The 17,077-nt window shown below is 49.0% G+C and overlaps 2 protein-coding genes and 1 long non-coding RNA gene across 8 annotated transcripts in view; 1 reads left to right on the top strand and 2 right to left on the bottom strand.

The window, feature by feature from the left end:
• The window catches only part of PRUNE1 (prune exopolyphosphatase 1), a 23,616-nt gene extending 21,674 nt beyond the window's left edge, over positions 1–1,942 (bottom strand). Inside the window, 2 exon segments of the mRNA XM_032650787.1 lie at positions 396–1,311; positions 1,810–1,942. Of these exon segments, the coding sequence (XP_032506678.1) occupies positions 396–434 (39 nt within the window). The 5' untranslated portion in view covers positions 435–1,311; positions 1,810–1,942.
• MINDY1 (MINDY lysine 48 deubiquitinase 1) lies at positions 1,816–10,988 on the top strand. 5 transcript variants are annotated; one of them, XM_032627699.1, is made up of 12 exons: positions 1,818–1,925; positions 2,027–2,409; positions 4,225–4,380; positions 4,723–5,534; positions 5,893–5,950; positions 6,346–6,410; positions 7,018–7,176; positions 7,512–7,614; positions 7,976–8,118; positions 9,175–9,366; positions 10,069–10,218; positions 10,495–10,988. In XM_032627699.1, the coding sequence occupies exons 4-12, from the start codon at positions 5,082–5,084 to the stop codon at positions 10,573–10,575; spliced, it is 1,404 nt and encodes a 467-aa protein (XP_032483590.1). In that variant the 5' UTR covers positions 1,818–1,925; positions 2,027–2,409; positions 4,225–4,380; positions 4,723–5,081; the 3' UTR covers positions 10,576–10,988. The 5 variants fall into 5 exon arrangements, 4 of the variants coding, with proteins under 4 accessions (XP_032483760.1, XP_032483590.1, XP_032483676.1 ...); XR_004349320.1 differs by lacking the exon at positions 10,495–10,988 and adding an exon at positions 9,459–9,522 and having other exon boundaries at positions 1,847–2,409; positions 10,069–10,205; XM_032627785.1 differs by having other exon boundaries at positions 1,847–2,409; positions 4,225–4,373.
• Positions 8,430–17,077, bottom strand: LOC116752568. Of its 2 annotated transcripts, XR_004349562.1 has the most exons (5): positions 16,789–17,077; positions 16,269–16,666; positions 15,981–16,071; positions 11,861–11,971; positions 8,430–8,599 (listed from the first exon to the last, which is right to left on the bottom strand). It is a non-coding gene; the product is annotated as an uncharacterized LOC116752568 (long non-coding RNA). The 2 variants fall into 2 exon arrangements; XR_004349560.1 differs by lacking the exon at positions 8,430–8,599 and having other exon boundaries at positions 11,127–11,971.

Here is a 17,077-nt window from a genome sequence, read left to right as displayed (position 1 = left end):
TGAGCGGAGAACTGAAAGAGGGGCGGGGAGAAAGGAACAAACACACCTCGCGGCAGGCACAGCTCCGATCCTTTTGACGGAACTGACCCAGAAACTGCGAGCAGCGGCTCAGCGGCAGGACCCAGACCCACAATTCCGCCTCCTCGCTCTCCGGGCAGACCCAAAGGCAGGAGCCCCCAGCTCAGGAGTGGGGGTGACTGAGCAGCATTCCCACTCTCAAGGGATAGGTTCTCGTTCCTCACTCCTCAGGCCCCAAGCCTGATCAGATCCCAAGCTCCCACCCCACAATTCCGCGTTCCCTCCACATAGACCCTCGGGGCTCCCCAGGTCCCACATCTTTGTCCTTCCGGGACCCCAGGATCCATTCCTTACGATTACAGACAGGGGTCCGTTACCTGCAGAGCAACTCGACAACCCTGCAGATAGTCCTCCATGGTGAAGCTCAAGATGTGCCACTGCCCCTCGCCGCGGAGAGGTTAACTGGCGAATGAGCCCCGCCCGGGTTCAGGGGCTTGCGACGAGTCGGGAGGTGGGACTCGAAACCCACCACACCGCGACTCGGCCCCGACCCCGGGAGGAAGTGCGTAAGCAAGGGCCCCGGGAGTCCGACGTCGCCCCGCCCCCAGCGGCGGAGGCCGAGTTCTGCGCCCAGGGACTCACGGGAGGAGCGAAAGTGGGGGCCGGAGGCGCGAAATGGGGCGTGGTGCAGGGCGTCCTGGGAAGTGTAGTCTCGAAGCGCCAAAATGGCCCCAAGAATTGAGGGAAGGAGAATTTTCTGAGATCACAGTGTATATGTGTCACATAACCTATCTTTGTGGCATCTGAACTTTCCCTCTTGAGTCAGGCTAAGTATAGCATCTTTCCATATATTACACCGCCCATCTGGTTGACATCTTAAATTACACTGGGCAAAAACAGCTCCTCATCTCTCTCTCGAATTCTCTTCCTTACCAAACTGACAAACTGCCACCAATTGCATGATTATACATGTTATAAAAACATTAGAGTAGTCCTTGACCGCTACTTCTTTACTTAATACCTACGGTCTCTCGCCAACTCCTGCTGCTTCTTTACTGTAGCCTGTTTTTTTTCTACAGCGTCGGCAAATGTCTCATTCTTTTCCTGGACTGTTGTAACCTGGGTTCTTTGCTCCTTGCCTCCCTCATTGTTCCAACTGCTCTTTCAGCCTTCGGAGTTGCTTGAAGTTTCATCCTGCGGCAGCCAAGTAGAGCTTGGAGGGCCCTTCAGAACGTAGAGTAGGGTTCCAACCTCCTTTAACTGCCACCTTCCAGCCCAGGGTAGTGCAGAGTACTGCAAATAAAGGTATTCTCATCATCAAGATGTTCTCCTCTTTATTAATCCATCCCTTTATTTCCTACCACCAGCCTCACACCAGCTTTCCCTGCTCCCCAAGCTAGGAATTGAGAGGAGGTGACAGATGAGAAGCTGTGGCCCGTGGTGGGAACAAGGACTAGAGCACAGGGGTATTGGATCTCCTGCTTGCTCAGCTGGTTTTCTCCCTGCTGCACTCTTCCCAGAGCCTGGGGCTTCTTCCACACCTTCTTCTGCACTACCCAGGCACAGCCCAACCGGTTTCATTTCTAGACTAAAAAAATGATTCATTAAGGACTTGGAAAGGATCGGGATTTTTTCACTTTAAATGAATAAATATGAAATATCACGCTCTTTGGCTCTGCTTCTTTGGATCCAGGGCAAAGGACTTCCATGCCCGAGAGATCCAACAAGCTGCTGCTGTCCAGCCCTGCTCCTCCCCACTTAGCAAGGGCCCTTGCTCTTCCTTATTCTCACCAGAGAGGCACAAGTGCTCCGTCCCTTCCAGCGGCAGGCGGAGGGAAGAGAAAGGGTCTGTTGTTTTTTCTCTCCTGTTTCTCTCCCTCACTGCTGATCACCAAGCTGCTGACCAGGTCAGAAAGCCCTAATGGAAATCCTCCAGTGCTGAGCAGGCTCCTCCTCCTTTGGGGAGCTTGTCCTTGACTGATTTTTCTTTGTCCTGATGGGAAAAAAGAGAGAGAGAGAAAGAAGAAAAAGAAAACCCACAAACTTCCTTTGAAAACCAGCTTGTAGACAGGGCCTGGAGCGCACGCCCTGGACTCGGCGACTCAGAAATCCCGAAGACGCTCTGAGCGACCTGGGAGCACCTGGGCTGCACCCCTGTCTGCCTGCACCCTCCTCCAGTGCCCCCCGGTCGTGGGCGTGAGTCCGGAAGTAGCCACAATCCAGCCAGGACCGCCGCTCGTAAAACCTGGGTAAACCTGTATAAGCTCTGGCGTTGACAGCTGGAAGGCAGCTGGGACTGTGGCGGCGCCCCTCCCTGTACCCACCTCCGCCATCGCATTGCCAGAGTTGAACCCCCCTTCTAGGTCCTGGAACAGCACCCACTTCTGTAAGGTAAAACTGTTTTTAACCATTCCTTCGCCTTTTCTCCTAACCCCCACTGCTCTTTTTCCTCTCCAGCTCTGGGCGAGGTGACACTGGCTGTCCTTCCACCTTGGGTCTCTATAAGTCTGGATTTCGAGAGGAGCTCAGGCAGAAGGAGTACGTAAAAGAGATGCTGCTTGGTCCCTACACTTCCTCCTTTTAATGACACCTTCCCCCTCTCCCTTGCTAGCAAGTAGACAGCGCACTGTGGTTGCCTTATTCTGAGGGGAAAATCTAAATCATTAGTTGCATGAAGATTTGGTCAGACTGAGAGGGAGATTAGAGTGGGACAGTCAGGCACTTGAGGGGAGAGTAAAGTTCCTGGGGGAGCCAGGGCAGGGGACACGGGTGTCTTCTTGAAGCTACATACCCGGTTTATATGCTTCTTCCAACTTTTATATGCTTCTTCCAACTTTTGGCTATTTACTGCCTCTGGCTATAGGGAGGGTCCAGGGCTCTTTTGACTCCCTTACCCGCCACCAGAGGATAATTCCAGCTGGAGAGAAAGTGTAGGACTTGAGTTAAGAAAAGAGGAAAAGCATGAAATCCTGATTTGTTTGAGAACCTATGAGTCTCAGAGTCTCTCCTGCTCTGAAATACTCCATTATGCCCAACCCACCAGGCATGCCCCCTGTAGAGTGGAACTCCTCCATCACACTTCTGGCCCCTCTTCTGAAGACTTAGCCCACTTAGCTTTTTGCCCAGATTCTCTGAGACCCAGCTCCCTCTGGTATCCAGCTCCTGGATACCACTGGCCTGGCCAGCTAGTGGCCCAACCCCTGCTTAATTATTGATCATTTCTGGCATTGGACAGAAAAGCTAAGAAATAAGCGCTGTTTTTCTCCAAGCTTTTAAAAAAGTGTCCCAGGCTCTGGTTTCTGCTTCTAAGGCTCATCCTAAGTGTCATTTGGGAAGGGAGGAAAAAAGGAGAGAGAGGGAAAAAAAAAAGCCTAAGGCCTGCAGGCAATTTTTGCTGCTATGATTCGAAATCAACAACATGTAAATGAGATGCAGCTAGCATAAATTATATTTGAATCGGGAGGATGATCAATCTGGGTGACTAGGCTTATTTCGGTAACTTTTCTGTTCCTCAACTTCACCCCCCAGGCTTTACCCTAGCCCTAAATTCCTGCCGGATTACAAAAGGAAGCATAGTCTCAGGTTAGGCGGAAGCAAGAGAAAAGATTTCTTTTCTCAAGTTTAATTTTACTTGAATTAAAAAAGTTTAAAAAATTTAAAAAATTTAAAAAAAAAATTTAAACTTTTCTCAAGTTTAATTTCTCCCCCTTTCTCACCCTGATCAAGGGGGTGAGGGGAGTAAGGAGGTTGAAGGGAAATGTTTTCCAGGGGGCAGGGTTTGTGGCTTTTTATTGTCTACGATCCATGGTGTTAATTAAATGTCTATGCTTAGTGCTGGTAGAGAGCGGGTTAAACAGGTCCAGAGTTGACATCTAAAATGACCTAGATGGGAATAGATGGAAAGAACATATGCACGGGTAGAGGAGTGGAGACAGAGCATTTTTTTGTTTTACAGAAATCAATAATCAGTATTTTTATATTCCATGTTGTGGGCAAGAGACTGTCTCTGGGTTTCGGCAGTTTTCGGAGCATAGAGGAACTGAGGAGACGTCGCTATCCCAGCTCTAGCTGTCAAGAGAAGCTTACTGGAAGAATGGGGTCGGGTGGTGTGTGTGTGTGTGTGTGTGTGTGTGTGTGTGTGTGTGTGTGTGTGTGTTTTGTACGTCTAATCTGAAATTACTTATCAGAACTGATCTCTGATTCAAGTCCCCAGGGCCTGCATTTCCCCTCTCCAGCCTACAGGAAGCTCCTCCCAGGATCTTTTTGTTGTGGTTTGCGATTGTGTAAATCTGGAGTTGTGAAGGTGGAGTCCTTTGAGGAGAAGGACTTCTTTCTCACCAGTGTTTCGCCTTTAGGTGCATGGTATTGACTCTCTTTATTCTTCACCCCAAGCACTATATGACTGTTCATCTTTTTGCCCTTGGGATGAGGCAGAGAGAAGATGGCCCTAAAGATATAAGCCATGTGTGCTCAGGGTGTTTCCTGAAGAGCCAAGGGACAGGGTTCGGGTAGGGCAGAGGAATTACTCTCATTCTGGCTATGGTGGGGTTTACTGACATGATGCCTATTACAGGGTGAGCTAAAGATCACTGTATTAATAATCATTAGTACAGTTTTAACATTTCTTTCTCCATCTCTTTTTCTTCTTTCTCCTTTTACCCGCCCTTTCTGTCTTGTCTCCATTCCTTGTCCTTCCTGTTTCAGGGAAGCTGACGCCACCCAATGTCTTCAATCCCACCGGAATCATCCCCCCCAAGCCTGAAAGTCCTGTACCCTCGTTGGTCCTATCTGGTCACAGCAAGTTAGAGGTGAAAGAGCCCGGCCTGGGGCCCTTCTGTTGACCCCAAAGTTGTACTACCTGTAGCCAGGAGTGGCCAACAGACGCTAACCGAGCCTTCTGCACTACATTCCTTTTCCAAGATTTTTCTGGCTCTATTTGCGTTCCAGCCCAATGATTTCCTTCTTATTGGATCGTTCTCTCTTTTGCATATCAAGCCTTGATTAAGCCCAGTCCCTGAGGACAATAAAGTCCTTTGGTGCCCCTCAGTTGACCCCTCCTGACCATGGAACACCATCAGCCTGAGCATCCAGTCCGTGGTGAGGCCAGGACTGCGGAAGTGGTCAGCCCTGAAAACCATGAGGTCCTGTCAGAACCCAGTGAGCCCCCTCAGGACAAGGATGCCGAAGAGGCTGATGGGGCAGCTGGAGAACAGGAGCCAGTAGATGAAGCTTTGCTGCCAGCCCAGGGCCAGGATAACCTCGAGTCCCCTCCACCTGATGCTAGCTCAAGCCAAGAAGGGCCAGCCCAGGGGACACAGCCTGAGGTAGAGACAGTGGGGGCCTGCTCCTGGCCCCAAGAACTTCCCCAGTCCCCCAGGGCCCGACAACCTGAGCTAGACTTCTACTGTGTAAAGTGGATCCCCTGGAAGGGAGAACGGACACCCATCATCACCCAGAGCACTAATGGCCCTTGCCCTCTCATCGCCATCATGAACATCCTTTTTCTTCAGTGGAAGGTAAGAGAGAGCTTGGATGGGGGCTCAGAAAACCTTGATCATTCTGATTTTCTCAAGCCAAACTTTCCAGATTATTCTTCCTATTTCTCCAGCTTGAACAAATGAGATAGGATATTCGTTAAAAATGAAACAAAACAATGATCTGTCCTACTCCTCTGTCTTCTACTGTCTAGCAAATGGGAATGCCTTGCAGTTTTCCACATTCATTCCCTTGCTCCAGTTGCAAGCTTTTCTTTTCCACCACACCTGACTGCTGGACAACCCCTGCCCTCCCCCTGCCTTTCTATGGGTTCCTCCTTCAGTGCTCCATGAAGGAAAGCACACACCTGGCTAACACTTTGTCATTCCTTGCCTCCAGGTGAAGCTGCCACCTCAGAAGGAAGTGATCGCATCAGATGAGCTCATGGCCCATCTTGGTGAGTGACTGGGCCTTGAAGGGGAATTACCCAAACGCTTCCAGTGCTATCTACTGAGCCAGAAATCCAGAGTGTTGAGGGACTCCCATGCGGGGATCTTATGTGGCAGGGAAGGTAAAAATCTGTGGGGTTTCTCTGCAAGGCTGGGGAATGAAAAGGAAAAGTGAAGGTGTCAGGAGTCCTGGGTTGTCACCCCAATTCTTCCCTTAGCTTTCACATGGAACCTTGCGTGTACCCTTCACCTTTGTGGGCCCATTTCTTCCTCTGAGAAACTAAGGCCCTTTGCAACTGTGAAAATCTGTGGTTCTGTGACATTACCTCCATTCTCCTGGAGAAGAGGAAGCAGCTTTTGGGACTGTTGGCGGGGTAAGCTGATAAGGAATCCTGTCTTGTAGGAGACTGCCTTCTATCCATCAAGCCCCAGGAGAAGTCAGAAGGACTTCAGCTTAATTTTCAGCAGGTGAGGCGAAAGGTCTGTGGACATGGGGGTTTGCAGGCTTATAAGGAGACACCCAGGCTATTAAGAGAGGCCTTTCTGATGCTTCTCAGGAGGGTTCCTTGAACCATAATTTCTTTCTGCAGGAGGGGGAGGGTGTATCTCTGTCCTAGAAAATATGTTCATTTACATAAGATAAAGAAGGGTTGAGACAAGGGAGGAATTTCCATTGTAAGAGAACACCAGGGAAGAAAAGCAACAAGATTAAATTTTTTTTTTTCTGGAGGTGGGAGTAGAGGCAGGGGAGGGGAGGCTAGAATAGCCATCATTTTCTTTTTTTTCCCCAGTTTTATTGAGATTTAATTGACATATAACACTGTGTCAGGTTCTTTTTTCCATTTTATTTTATTTTTTAAATTGAAGTATAGTTGATTTATAATATTGTGTTAGTTTCAGGTGTACAGAGTAGTGATTCAGTATTTTGCACATTATATTCCATAATAGGTTATTTTAAGATACTAGGTATAATTCCATGTGCTATACATATATCCTTGTTTACCTATAGCACTGTGTAAGTTTAAAATATACATGTGTTGATTTGATCTATCCATTATTTTCTTCTCTACCCCAGAATGTGGACGATGCAATGACAGTGCTGCCTAAACTGGCCACAGGTCTGGATGTCAATGTGCGATTCACAGGTGTCTCTGATTTTGAGTATACACCTGAGTGCAGCATCTTTGACCTACTAGGCATACCTCTGTACCATGGCTGGCTTGTTGATCCACAGGTGAGGGTCGGGGGCGCAAGTGAGACTCAGTCAGCTCAAGCTGAGAGAGAAGCAAAATTTTGTGTGGAGGGGTTTAGGGAGGTAGGGAGTAGATTGGCTTGGGAGGGGATTAGGGTTTAGAGGCTGGATCCAGTGCAGAATTCCTTTAATTTTCACCTTTCTGGGGGGTAAATTCAAATACAAGCAAACAATATGGAAACAGGTAAATTCTTCAGACATCAAAAGTTTCGGGAAGCTTTGGTCGTAGGGTTTGCAGTCTTTGTGGGCTTGCTTCACTTCCTTCCTGTAAAAGATCTCCATTTTTTTGGTACCACCCCACCCCGCTGCTCATGCAGAGTCCTGAGGCTGTGAGTGCCGTTGGGAAACTGAGTTATAACCAACTGGTAGAGAAGATCATCACCTGCAAGCACTCCAGTGACACCAACCTCGTGACAGAAGGTGACCTCCCTCCCTTCTCTTCTGTGGATCTTATGTGGAGGGAATGATGGCTACTTAGGTTTAGTGTTTATTGTCTGTCTCCCCACCACCATGTCCCACTAGAATGTGAGCTCCATGAGAGGGAGTTTGGGGAACTGTCTATTTAGTTCACTGACGTATCCCCCGGTACCTAGTGCGACGCCTGGCAAAAAGTAGCTTCTCAGTTAGAATCTGTTGAATGAATGAATACAGCCAGGCTTCAAGGAAGCGATTTCACAAGGTGGGACTGACCCCTAGGGCTTTGACAGGGGCTTTCTGGATGATCCTACCGTGGACTTTGCATTTAAGCCACCCCCCCCACTTTCTTGTGCCCTGCTGCCAGGCCTGATTGCAGAGCAGTTCCTGGAGACCACCGCTGCACAGCTGACCTACCATGGGCTGTGTGAGCTAACAACAGCTGCCAAGGAGGGCGAACTTAGCGTCTTTTTCCGGAACAACCACTTTAGCACTATGACTAAGCACAAGGTGATGAGGGTTTAGGAGGTGGGGGTTTGGAGTGCTGTCATTCCCTCATGCCTTTTTCTTCTGGGTCAGTGTTTCAGTCAGGATAAGGTAGATTAAGCTGTGATAACAAATGACCCCTGAACCCCAGTGGTTTACCACAACAAAGGTTTATTTCTTTTTTCAAAAAAATATTTATCTATTTATTTATTTATTTTGGCTGTGCCGTCTTAGTTGCGGCACACGGGATCTTCGTTGTGGCATGCAGACTTCTTACTTGCGGTATGCGGACTCTTAGTTGAGGCATGCATTCGGGATCTAGTTCCCCGACCAGGGATCAAACCCGAGCTCCTGCATTGGGAGCACGGAGTCTTACCCACTGGACCACCAGGGAAGTCCCCAAAGGTTTATTTCTCACACATGTTGCACGTCCACTGCAGACTGGCTGCAGCTCTGTCCCACATCATCTTCACTTTGGGGCCCAGGCTGACAAAACAGCCTTTATCTGGAACATAGGAGGGGTGGGGAACACACCGCATGCGTGCTTTTAGTGCTTCTGCCTGGAAGTGACAATGTCAGTTCTGCTAACATCTCACTGGCCAGAGCAAGCCATAAGGAGTAAGCCTGCTATCAGTGGGACAAGAAAGTGTAAATCCTCTCCCAGGAAGGGGCAGTGGAATTTTTGAACAATACTATAGTTTTCCAAAGCTAAAAATTGTCTGAGCTCTCTAGGAATTGAGTAGAAGAGGGAAAGGTCGTTGGTTCTCAAAGGATTTATCCTTATAACCATCAGGCGAGCCCAGAGAACCATGGGAAGTAGGGTAGGAAGCAGGGTTGTATGCGGGACTTTAGCCCGAGGACTCCATGTTTGACCACAGTGGCCACCATACTCACACCCAGCTGACCACGACTCAGACAGCCCTTCCTTCTCCCCACAGCCGCGCATATTTATAAAAGATCCACATGCTCACACTGACACGTTCCAGCTAGCACACCGATTGATTCCAATGGTCTCTGTACATCTCAGATAGGTGCCTCTGTCACCTGTCCCGCCAATGCACTTTGTCCTCCTCTTTGCAGGGTCACTTGTACCTACTGGTCACCGACCAGGGCTTTCTACAGGAGGAGCAAGTGGTGTGGGAGAGCCTGCACAACGTGGACGGAGACAGCTGTTTCTGTGACTCTGACTTTCACCTAAGTCACTCCCTAGGCAAGGGACCTGGAGCAGAAGGTGGGAGTGGCTCCCCAGAAAAGCAGCGGCAGGTGGACCAGGTGTGTGGGGTCTCTGGGGAGGGTTCAGAGAGCATGTCCGCCTCAGAGAGCTTCTTGCCATAGGTGCGAGCTGCCTGCATCTTATTATCTAGAGACTGTGACATATGACAGCCATGCCCTTCTCCTCTGTTACCTTTCGGACCATCTCAGCACTTGGTGTGTATTCTCTGGCACCAGAGGTAAAATACTTGGCTGGGGCTTCCCTGGTGGCGCAGTGGTTGAGAGTCCGCCTGCTGATGCAGGGGACACGGGTTCGTGCCCTGGTCCGGGAAGATCCCACATGCCGCGGAGTGGCTGGGCCCATAAGCCATGGCCACTGAGCCTGCATGTCCGGAGCCTGTGCTCCGCAACGGGAGAGGCCACAACAGTGAGAGGCCCATGTACCACAAAAGAACAAACAAACAAAAAACTTGGTTATATGTGTTGCTCTGGAGAAGGAGCTGGAGAATTGGAAGGATGAGGAAAGGCTGCTTTTTTTGTTGTCGTTATTTATTTATTTATTTTTTTGGCCACACAGCTTGTGGGATCTTAGTTCCCCGACCAGGGATTGAACCCGTGCCCCCTGCCAGTGGAAGCTCAGAGTCCTAACCACTGGACTGCCAGGGAACTCCCAGGAAAGGCTGGTTTGGAAACCTAAACACAGCCTGGACATCCCCCCTCCCCAGCCTCCCTCACCATCCCCGTTCTTTCCCCTCTCTCCAGGACTACCTGATCGCCTTGTCCCTGCAGCAGCAGCCGTCGCAAGGCACATTGGGTCTTAGCGACCTGGAGCTGGCCCAGCAACTTCAGCAAGAGGAGTACCAACAGCACCAAGCCGCCCAGCCCGTGGCAGCACGTGCCCTGTTACCACAGGTGGGTCTGCTCCCCCTGCCCTTAGCGCTGCCCCTCCAGCGTTCCCACATCCTCAGTGTGCCACTCCTGCTTCCCCTGGTCCAGACACTCGTTATTCCTGCCACGTCCCTTCAGGGTTTCCCTCGGGGCCTTTCTCCTGTCTGTCCCTCTCCCCTGGGTCCCTTCCTGTCTTTCTCTCCCCACTGCCTCTCCCAATCCTGACCCTGCTTCCATCTAGAGTCTCTGTCCTGGACTCTTCCACAGTTGATGGGTGACCGATTGTTAAATCTGATACAGGGGAGAGGAGCTGCATTTGGACGCCCAGCTGCCGAGCGTCGGCAGAGGCCGAAGCAAGAGTCCGACTGTGTCCTCCTGTAGCCCCGCTCAGTGAGGCTGGGGCTATTTTGCTTGCTCCCTGGCTCAACTTGAGATATGCAGGGTAACTTATTTATGGAATGTTGGGGATCAGAGCAGGCAGTAAATGCCAAGGTCAGAGTTGGTGACGTCTTTGCCCTCACGTGCTGCCTCCTCTTCCTCCCAGCCATCCTGGGCAACGTTGGGGTTGGTCGGGTGAGGATTTCTGATTCCCAACTCCCTTTCTCCAGAATAGTCACATTAATATACAGACTCAGGCTCCAGGGTGAGGTTCCTGTCTAGAACCCATCTCCCCTACTTTCTGCTCTTGCAGGCCCACCCGTATCCATCCGTTTGTTTCAGGGTTTAATTTGGGTTTCTATCTCCATTATTTGTAATGCCTTCCTAGGGGATTGGAAATAAAACTTCTTTCCTGAGGTCTGTTGTTTGCCTTACCCTGCAGCTATGGGGTTAAGTAGTTGCCTCAATTGAGGAATGCAAAAAGGGGGAGGGGGAGGTAAAAAGGTGTGAGGGGGTGGCCTGTCATTTCTAATACAAGCAGCAGGGGGAGCCAAAGCCTGCTTTTTCCTTTTTTGTTTTTTATCTGTTTTCGGTAGGTCTTCTTTTGGAAGTAGTACTATAATTTGTGAGCTGGGTTTCCAAGTTCCTGCTTTGGACAGATGAATTTGGGGATTGTGCACCCTGATAACCCAATCTTCCCGTGCAGGGGAGGGGTAGCTTGATTCTCTGCTTGCTTCTCAGGTCATACAGATGGTCCCTTGCTACCTCTAACCATTTCTGACCTCATTGTTCCTGGTTCCTGGTTCTCAATTATTTTACCTGAAATTTCCTGGTGAAGAGAGATTAATGGGGGGGAGGGAAGACACCGAAGGGAGGGGGGTTGTTGACAACTGCTGTCTAGAGCCTCAAACAGGACTCCTGTTGAATATCCAACATGAAAGGCACCTCCAGCTTCAAGGCCTCCTCCCAGCCCATGTCCTGCTCCACCCAAACTTCAATCAGGGAACACAAATGACAGTGAAGTTTGCCAAAAGAATTCAAATATCAGTGAGATGTGCTGGCCAGAATACGGAAAGAATGAGTAGAGCAGAAACTATCAAAGAGATCCCATTATCGCATACCCAAGACAGAGCTAGGGGACCCAGGTGCACATATCACTTTGAAATGAGGGAAATTAAGGGATTTAAGAGGAACTTGGAGTTCCAGACTCCACAAGAAGCTGGAACATGTGGTGCTCAAGTGAGGGGTTATCTTATTTGGAGGCCCAGCTGGTCTCCTGCAGGCTCACCCATACATGGGAATCTCAGATTCTTGAAGGTCATATGGGGATGAGGTCTCAGAGGTCATCAGCCCTGCACAGGGCTAGTAGGGCTGACCGGCAGTTCCCTTTCACTGCGTTCTGCAGACAAGAAAGTCAAGTATTAGAAAGACCCACCACTACTATGGCTTAGGCACTCTGTCCTCTCCCTCGTGCTGGCCCAGAGATTGTGTGGTGCCTGGAGTCCTGCACTAAATTCACCAAAGACCCATGAGTTCTCCAGGACATGACTATGCTCCACTGTGTGCAGTGTGGAGGTTAGGGGTGAAGCTCCAGGGCTCCAGGTTAAGAACCAGCGAAGTCTCACCTGGAGGGAAGAGTAGAGGGACTTCCCAAATTTCTTTTGAACTCAGCTCGGATACTTAGAAGATCAGTCTCACTTCAAGAAATAAGGATACGCATCAGAACTTGGTAATTGTCTCAGTTTGCTGGTAGAGGAAGAAACAGAATGTGGATGTGGTGGTAGTGACATTCTCACAGACTAGGGATTGGGCCGCATGGTGAATTATTCTAGGGAGTGTTGGTGAAGAGAGAGTCGAGGAAAAGAGAAATATGCATTATGTAAGGGTAATGAAGTGGCAGGAAAGATCGATTGCTGTGGGGAATATTACTGGACAATTACTTGTTCCATCCACGTCTTTCCTGGCCCTGCCACTAGCTTAGAGCCTCGCTCTTGAGTACCTCGCTTCAAGGGCAGTTACTCAAGAAAAGATAGAGGAGACTTGCCACCTATAAAGACTTACAGCATGAGGGACTTCCCTAGTGGCACAGTGGTTAAGAATCTGCCTGCCAGTGCAGGGGACACGGGTTCAAGCCCTGGTCCGGGAAGATCCCACGTGCTGCGGAGCTACTGAGCCCACATGTCACAACTACTGAAGCCCGCACACCTAGAGCCTGTGCTCTGCAACAAGAGAAGCCACCGCAATGAGAAGCCCGCGCTCCACAATGAAGAGTAGCCCCCGCTCTCCACAACCAGAGAAAGACTGCGTGCAGCAACACTCAATGCAGCCAAAAAAAAAAAAAAATCTTAAAAAAGAAATCTTAAAAAAAAAAAAAAAAAGATTTACAGCATGAAATCCAGAAAGACTGTTTTTAACTTACAAGTTCGAGAAAGTCCAAGGAGGATACACCCACCCTGTCCCTAAACTGAGTTGATGGGGCTCTGATAGGGAGCAGGGTCATGTGACTTCCCGTTCTGATCCTGACCTACCAGGGTCGTCTTGTTATCCTCATCTTTATACCTCAGTTTCTCCTGGTTGGACCCCTGGGGTTCAGCATCACTGTCCTTCTCTCATACCTGCACCAGGCCTCTTGCCTTTTGGTTAAAGATGGTAATGGAGGGTTCAGTTTAGAAATAATAGAGATATAGTACATATTCAAATCATGAGCTATAACTGATTATAATAAAATATTTGGGGGACTCCCCTGGTGGTCCAGTGGTTAAGACTCTACAATCCCAATGCAGGGGGCCCAGGTTCGATCCCTGGTCAGGGAACTATATCCTGCATGCTGCAGCTAAGACCCAGTGCAGCCAAATAAATAAATAAATATTTTTTAAAAAAAGGAAAGAAATGTTAAAAAAAAATTTTTTTTGGTTGCAGAAAACCTGTTTGTGTCATGAGCTGTGCACTGGTGCTGTCATCATTTCCTATTATCCTCTTTTTCAGAGTTATCTCAGTCACTTGACTCCTAAGACCCTTCCCAGAACTGCCTGAAACCTACACTTAGGGCAACCCCACAGATCATAAACTCCCACAAAGAAACAAACAAAAAAATGATGAAGTGAATATTTTATTTGGATTCATTCATTACCTAATTGTCAGTGGGCCTGATGGCTACTCTTTGTTTTGTTTTTTTTGCACTTTAAATTAAATTAAATTTATTTATTTAGTTTTTGGCTGTGGCTTGTGGGATTTTAGTTCCCTGACTAGGGATGGAACCCAGGCCCTCAGCAGTGAGAGCAAGGAGCCCTAACCACTGGACAGCCAGGGAATTCCCTGATGGCTACTCTTTTGAATTCCATGTATCATTGGTTTTATGTTGTGAGGAAGACTGCCAAATGCTTCCCAGTATCCATTCTTCCAACTCTTGTTACTCCGTAGTTATAGAATTGGGGTAGGAGTCACTCATTAACTGAATATTCCCAATGGTGTACAAGTACCCTCTATACCAAACCTATATCAAACATAATTCTTGTCTTGTTACTTGAGAATATATTTGGCATCTCATACTGCCCTAGGATCTTTATAATGAACCTTCATTTTATGGTTCAGATTGGTCTGAATTTGTCCTGAATTAGCTGTCATTTAAAGGTCATTTTTCTGAATAAATATTCATCACAATTATGTTTTCACATTTCTCTCATAAAAGAATAGTTTGGAAGTGTCTTGATTGAGTTTTTCCTTTTTTTTTTTTTTTTTTTTTTTTTTTTTTTTGCGTTACGCGGGCCTCTCAATGTTGTGGCCTCTCCCGCCGCGGAGCACAGGCTCCGGACGCGCAGGCTCAGCGGCCATGGCCCACGGGCCCAGCCGCTCCGCGGCACGTGGGATCCTCCCGGACCGGGGCACGAACCCGCGTCCCCTGCATCGGCAGGCGGACTCTCAACCACTGCGCCACCAGGGAAGCCCGAGTTTTTCCTTTTTTAAAATTTTTTTTCAGAAAAATAGGCCTGTATTATTTTTTGACTTGTACTTCTAAGATAAATCTGGCATTTACATCCAAAAGTCTACCAGCAATAAATGATTGTAAAGGATTTGGATTACAGGACTCTGTAATCCAAATCCTTTACAATCATTTATTGCTGTGGTATAAGTTTGTTTTTCTGACAGGAATCTAGATAACCACAACTCTTCAAATGAATCTTAGGGTTCACTCATTATAAAAGTACAGGCTTTATTGGATGAGTACAGTAATCTACTGTCAAAATGGAAATCTCTGGATGATAAAATAAATGCTTCTATGTACTGTCTTGAATAGCTGTTAATAGGCATGATGATTTCTCGACCAGTATACAAAAAGCTATGCCATCTTCAAATTTTTGGTGAGCTTTTTTATTTATAAGTTTTGGGGGACAGTTGTACTAGGAGACCTAGCTCAACGAGCACAATGACCGGATTCTGTTTATGAAATTCCTCAAACCAAGATTGCCAATTTAAGTTCGGATAATACGGAACAAAGTCTGACCAGTGTGGAGAAAGGTGGTCTTGGGTGCCAAGAGTATGCTATAGCTTATAGGATAGACCAACACCTATGATATAGACCAGGAGTTGATACGTGGCAGTTATATGTCTTATAGGATCATTATGTGTATTGTAGGAGACTAGGTGACTTAATAGCTGTGTGACCTTGGGCAAGGTATTTAACCTCTCTGTACTTCAGTTTTTTCATCTATAAAACAAGGATGTGAGGATTCACTGAAATGTGTAATGTGCTTGGCATAGGCCCTGGCACACAAGGAGCCCCTAAGAAATGGTGGCTCTTTTGCTATTTTTTCTAGTGTTATCACCATCCTCATTCTGGCAACTGAATCCATATCTGTATTTGGCCACCTAGACATTAATTGGGCCAAAAATTTTAGCTTTGGTGCCCTGGTGGGTCAACTAACCTATCTCTAACCACAGCTCACTCCTCTACTCTTGACAAGACAGTTTGTAAACCTAGGAAAAGAGAGCTGCTCTATGTTTACAAAATAATATGAGATTGTTACATTAGCAGGAGCGTGAAACCTCCTCTCTCTTGCCCAGGAGATACTCTATGGAGTATCGTCAGTTCCTCCTTCCGGGCTCCTTCTCGGTCTACAGACTGGTTTCTAAAAGGTAATATGCCCAAGTGCAGAGGGAAGGGGCTCACCTTGGCCTGCAATGGCCCTTGGCAGCCTCTGCACATCCTTGTCTATACTGAAGCTCAAGAAGGTTCTGAGGATGCCCCAAGCTGCGGTCTGTAAGAGCACGGGGGTACCAGAGTCTGCCCGGCCAGGCCCTGGGCATGGCCTCAGGGCCAGCTCTCCCTTTCCTATTCCCCGTCCCACCCCCCAGCCCCTGTGTTGATGTAAAAAAAAAAAAAAGATTCCTACAATCCCAGCAGCGCCTACCTTGTTGGCAAGGCCCAGGTGGCTGAGGATCTCCTGAGCCAGGGATAGTCCCATCTTCCCGCTGGTCACAGACATGGTGCGACTGGATGCCCTTGGGGGAGGGACACAGGAGCCAATTCAGGGGAACGTCCTAGCCTTTCTGGGTCGCTTTATGACCCCAGGTCCGGAGCCTGGATTCCCTTTACCCATTCCTCTCCTTTGTTGCAGAAAAAAAGAACAACCTGCTTGGCAGGTTTGGGAGCCCAAATGGAGGGTAAGAGGCGAGCCTCCACCTTCCCCACCACTCACCATCCTTCCGGAAGCAAGTTTGATCAGGGATGCTGCTAGAACTAGCACCAAACAAACCCTCCCAGACTCTAGGGTTGGTCCCAAGGCTCCCCAGCCCTTGGTCTGAGGTGGATGATCCCCTTCTGCGGTCACCTCCCTTCCTTCCATGGCCTGGCTGGGTGTTCCTGGGGCAGTGTAAGGGAGGCGAGGCGAGGCAGCAGGATTAAGTATGTGGGGCGGGAGATAACCGCATTTTCCCCCACCTTCAGCCCCAGCCTCCAAGTAAGCCCCACGCCCTGCCCACAGAGCTTCCACCACTGTGCGCCTTTCACCCTCGGAGTCTCCAGCTGGGATCTTTAGGTCAGCAGGTGCAATCTCTGAGCTGACATGAGTATGTGTTCTTGTGGGTACATGGGTGCCTGGAGAAGGAAGCAGGCACTCATGTTAGAAAAGGAAAACTCCTTTCTCCCTCCCCCAAGTGATCAACAAGTTCCTCCATCCACCCCCAGCCGCAGCATGAGAGCCCAGGTCCAGTGCTTACCCGGAGGCGCTGGGGGCGAAGTGGGTGTCCTCAGAGCCTGGTGGCGTACCGTGTATGGGCACCAGCTCCTGTGTGGCCTGGTACAGGAGAGGGTGCGTGTGCAGCCCAAGCTGAACAGCCAGTCAGATGACCTCTCCAGCAGACCAGCCCAGCTATCCTCTCAGGCTCTGGCCCCTCCCAAATGTGGGAGAGGACCAGGCTGTACCGGGTCCCACATGCCAACACCTCCCTACCCAGCATCTCTCCTCCCAGAAACTGGCCTTAACCCATGCGGAGAACTCCGCTGGCC

Source organism: Phocoena sinus, chromosome 1 (assembly GCF_008692025.1).
Source record: "Phocoena sinus isolate mPhoSin1 chromosome 1, mPhoSin1.pri, whole genome shotgun sequence".
Lineage (NCBI taxonomy): Eukaryota > Metazoa > Chordata > Mammalia > Artiodactyla > Phocoenidae > Phocoena > Phocoena sinus.
The sequence above is the reverse complement of the archived record's forward strand: the minus strand, read 5'-3'. Positions and strand labels throughout refer to the sequence as shown.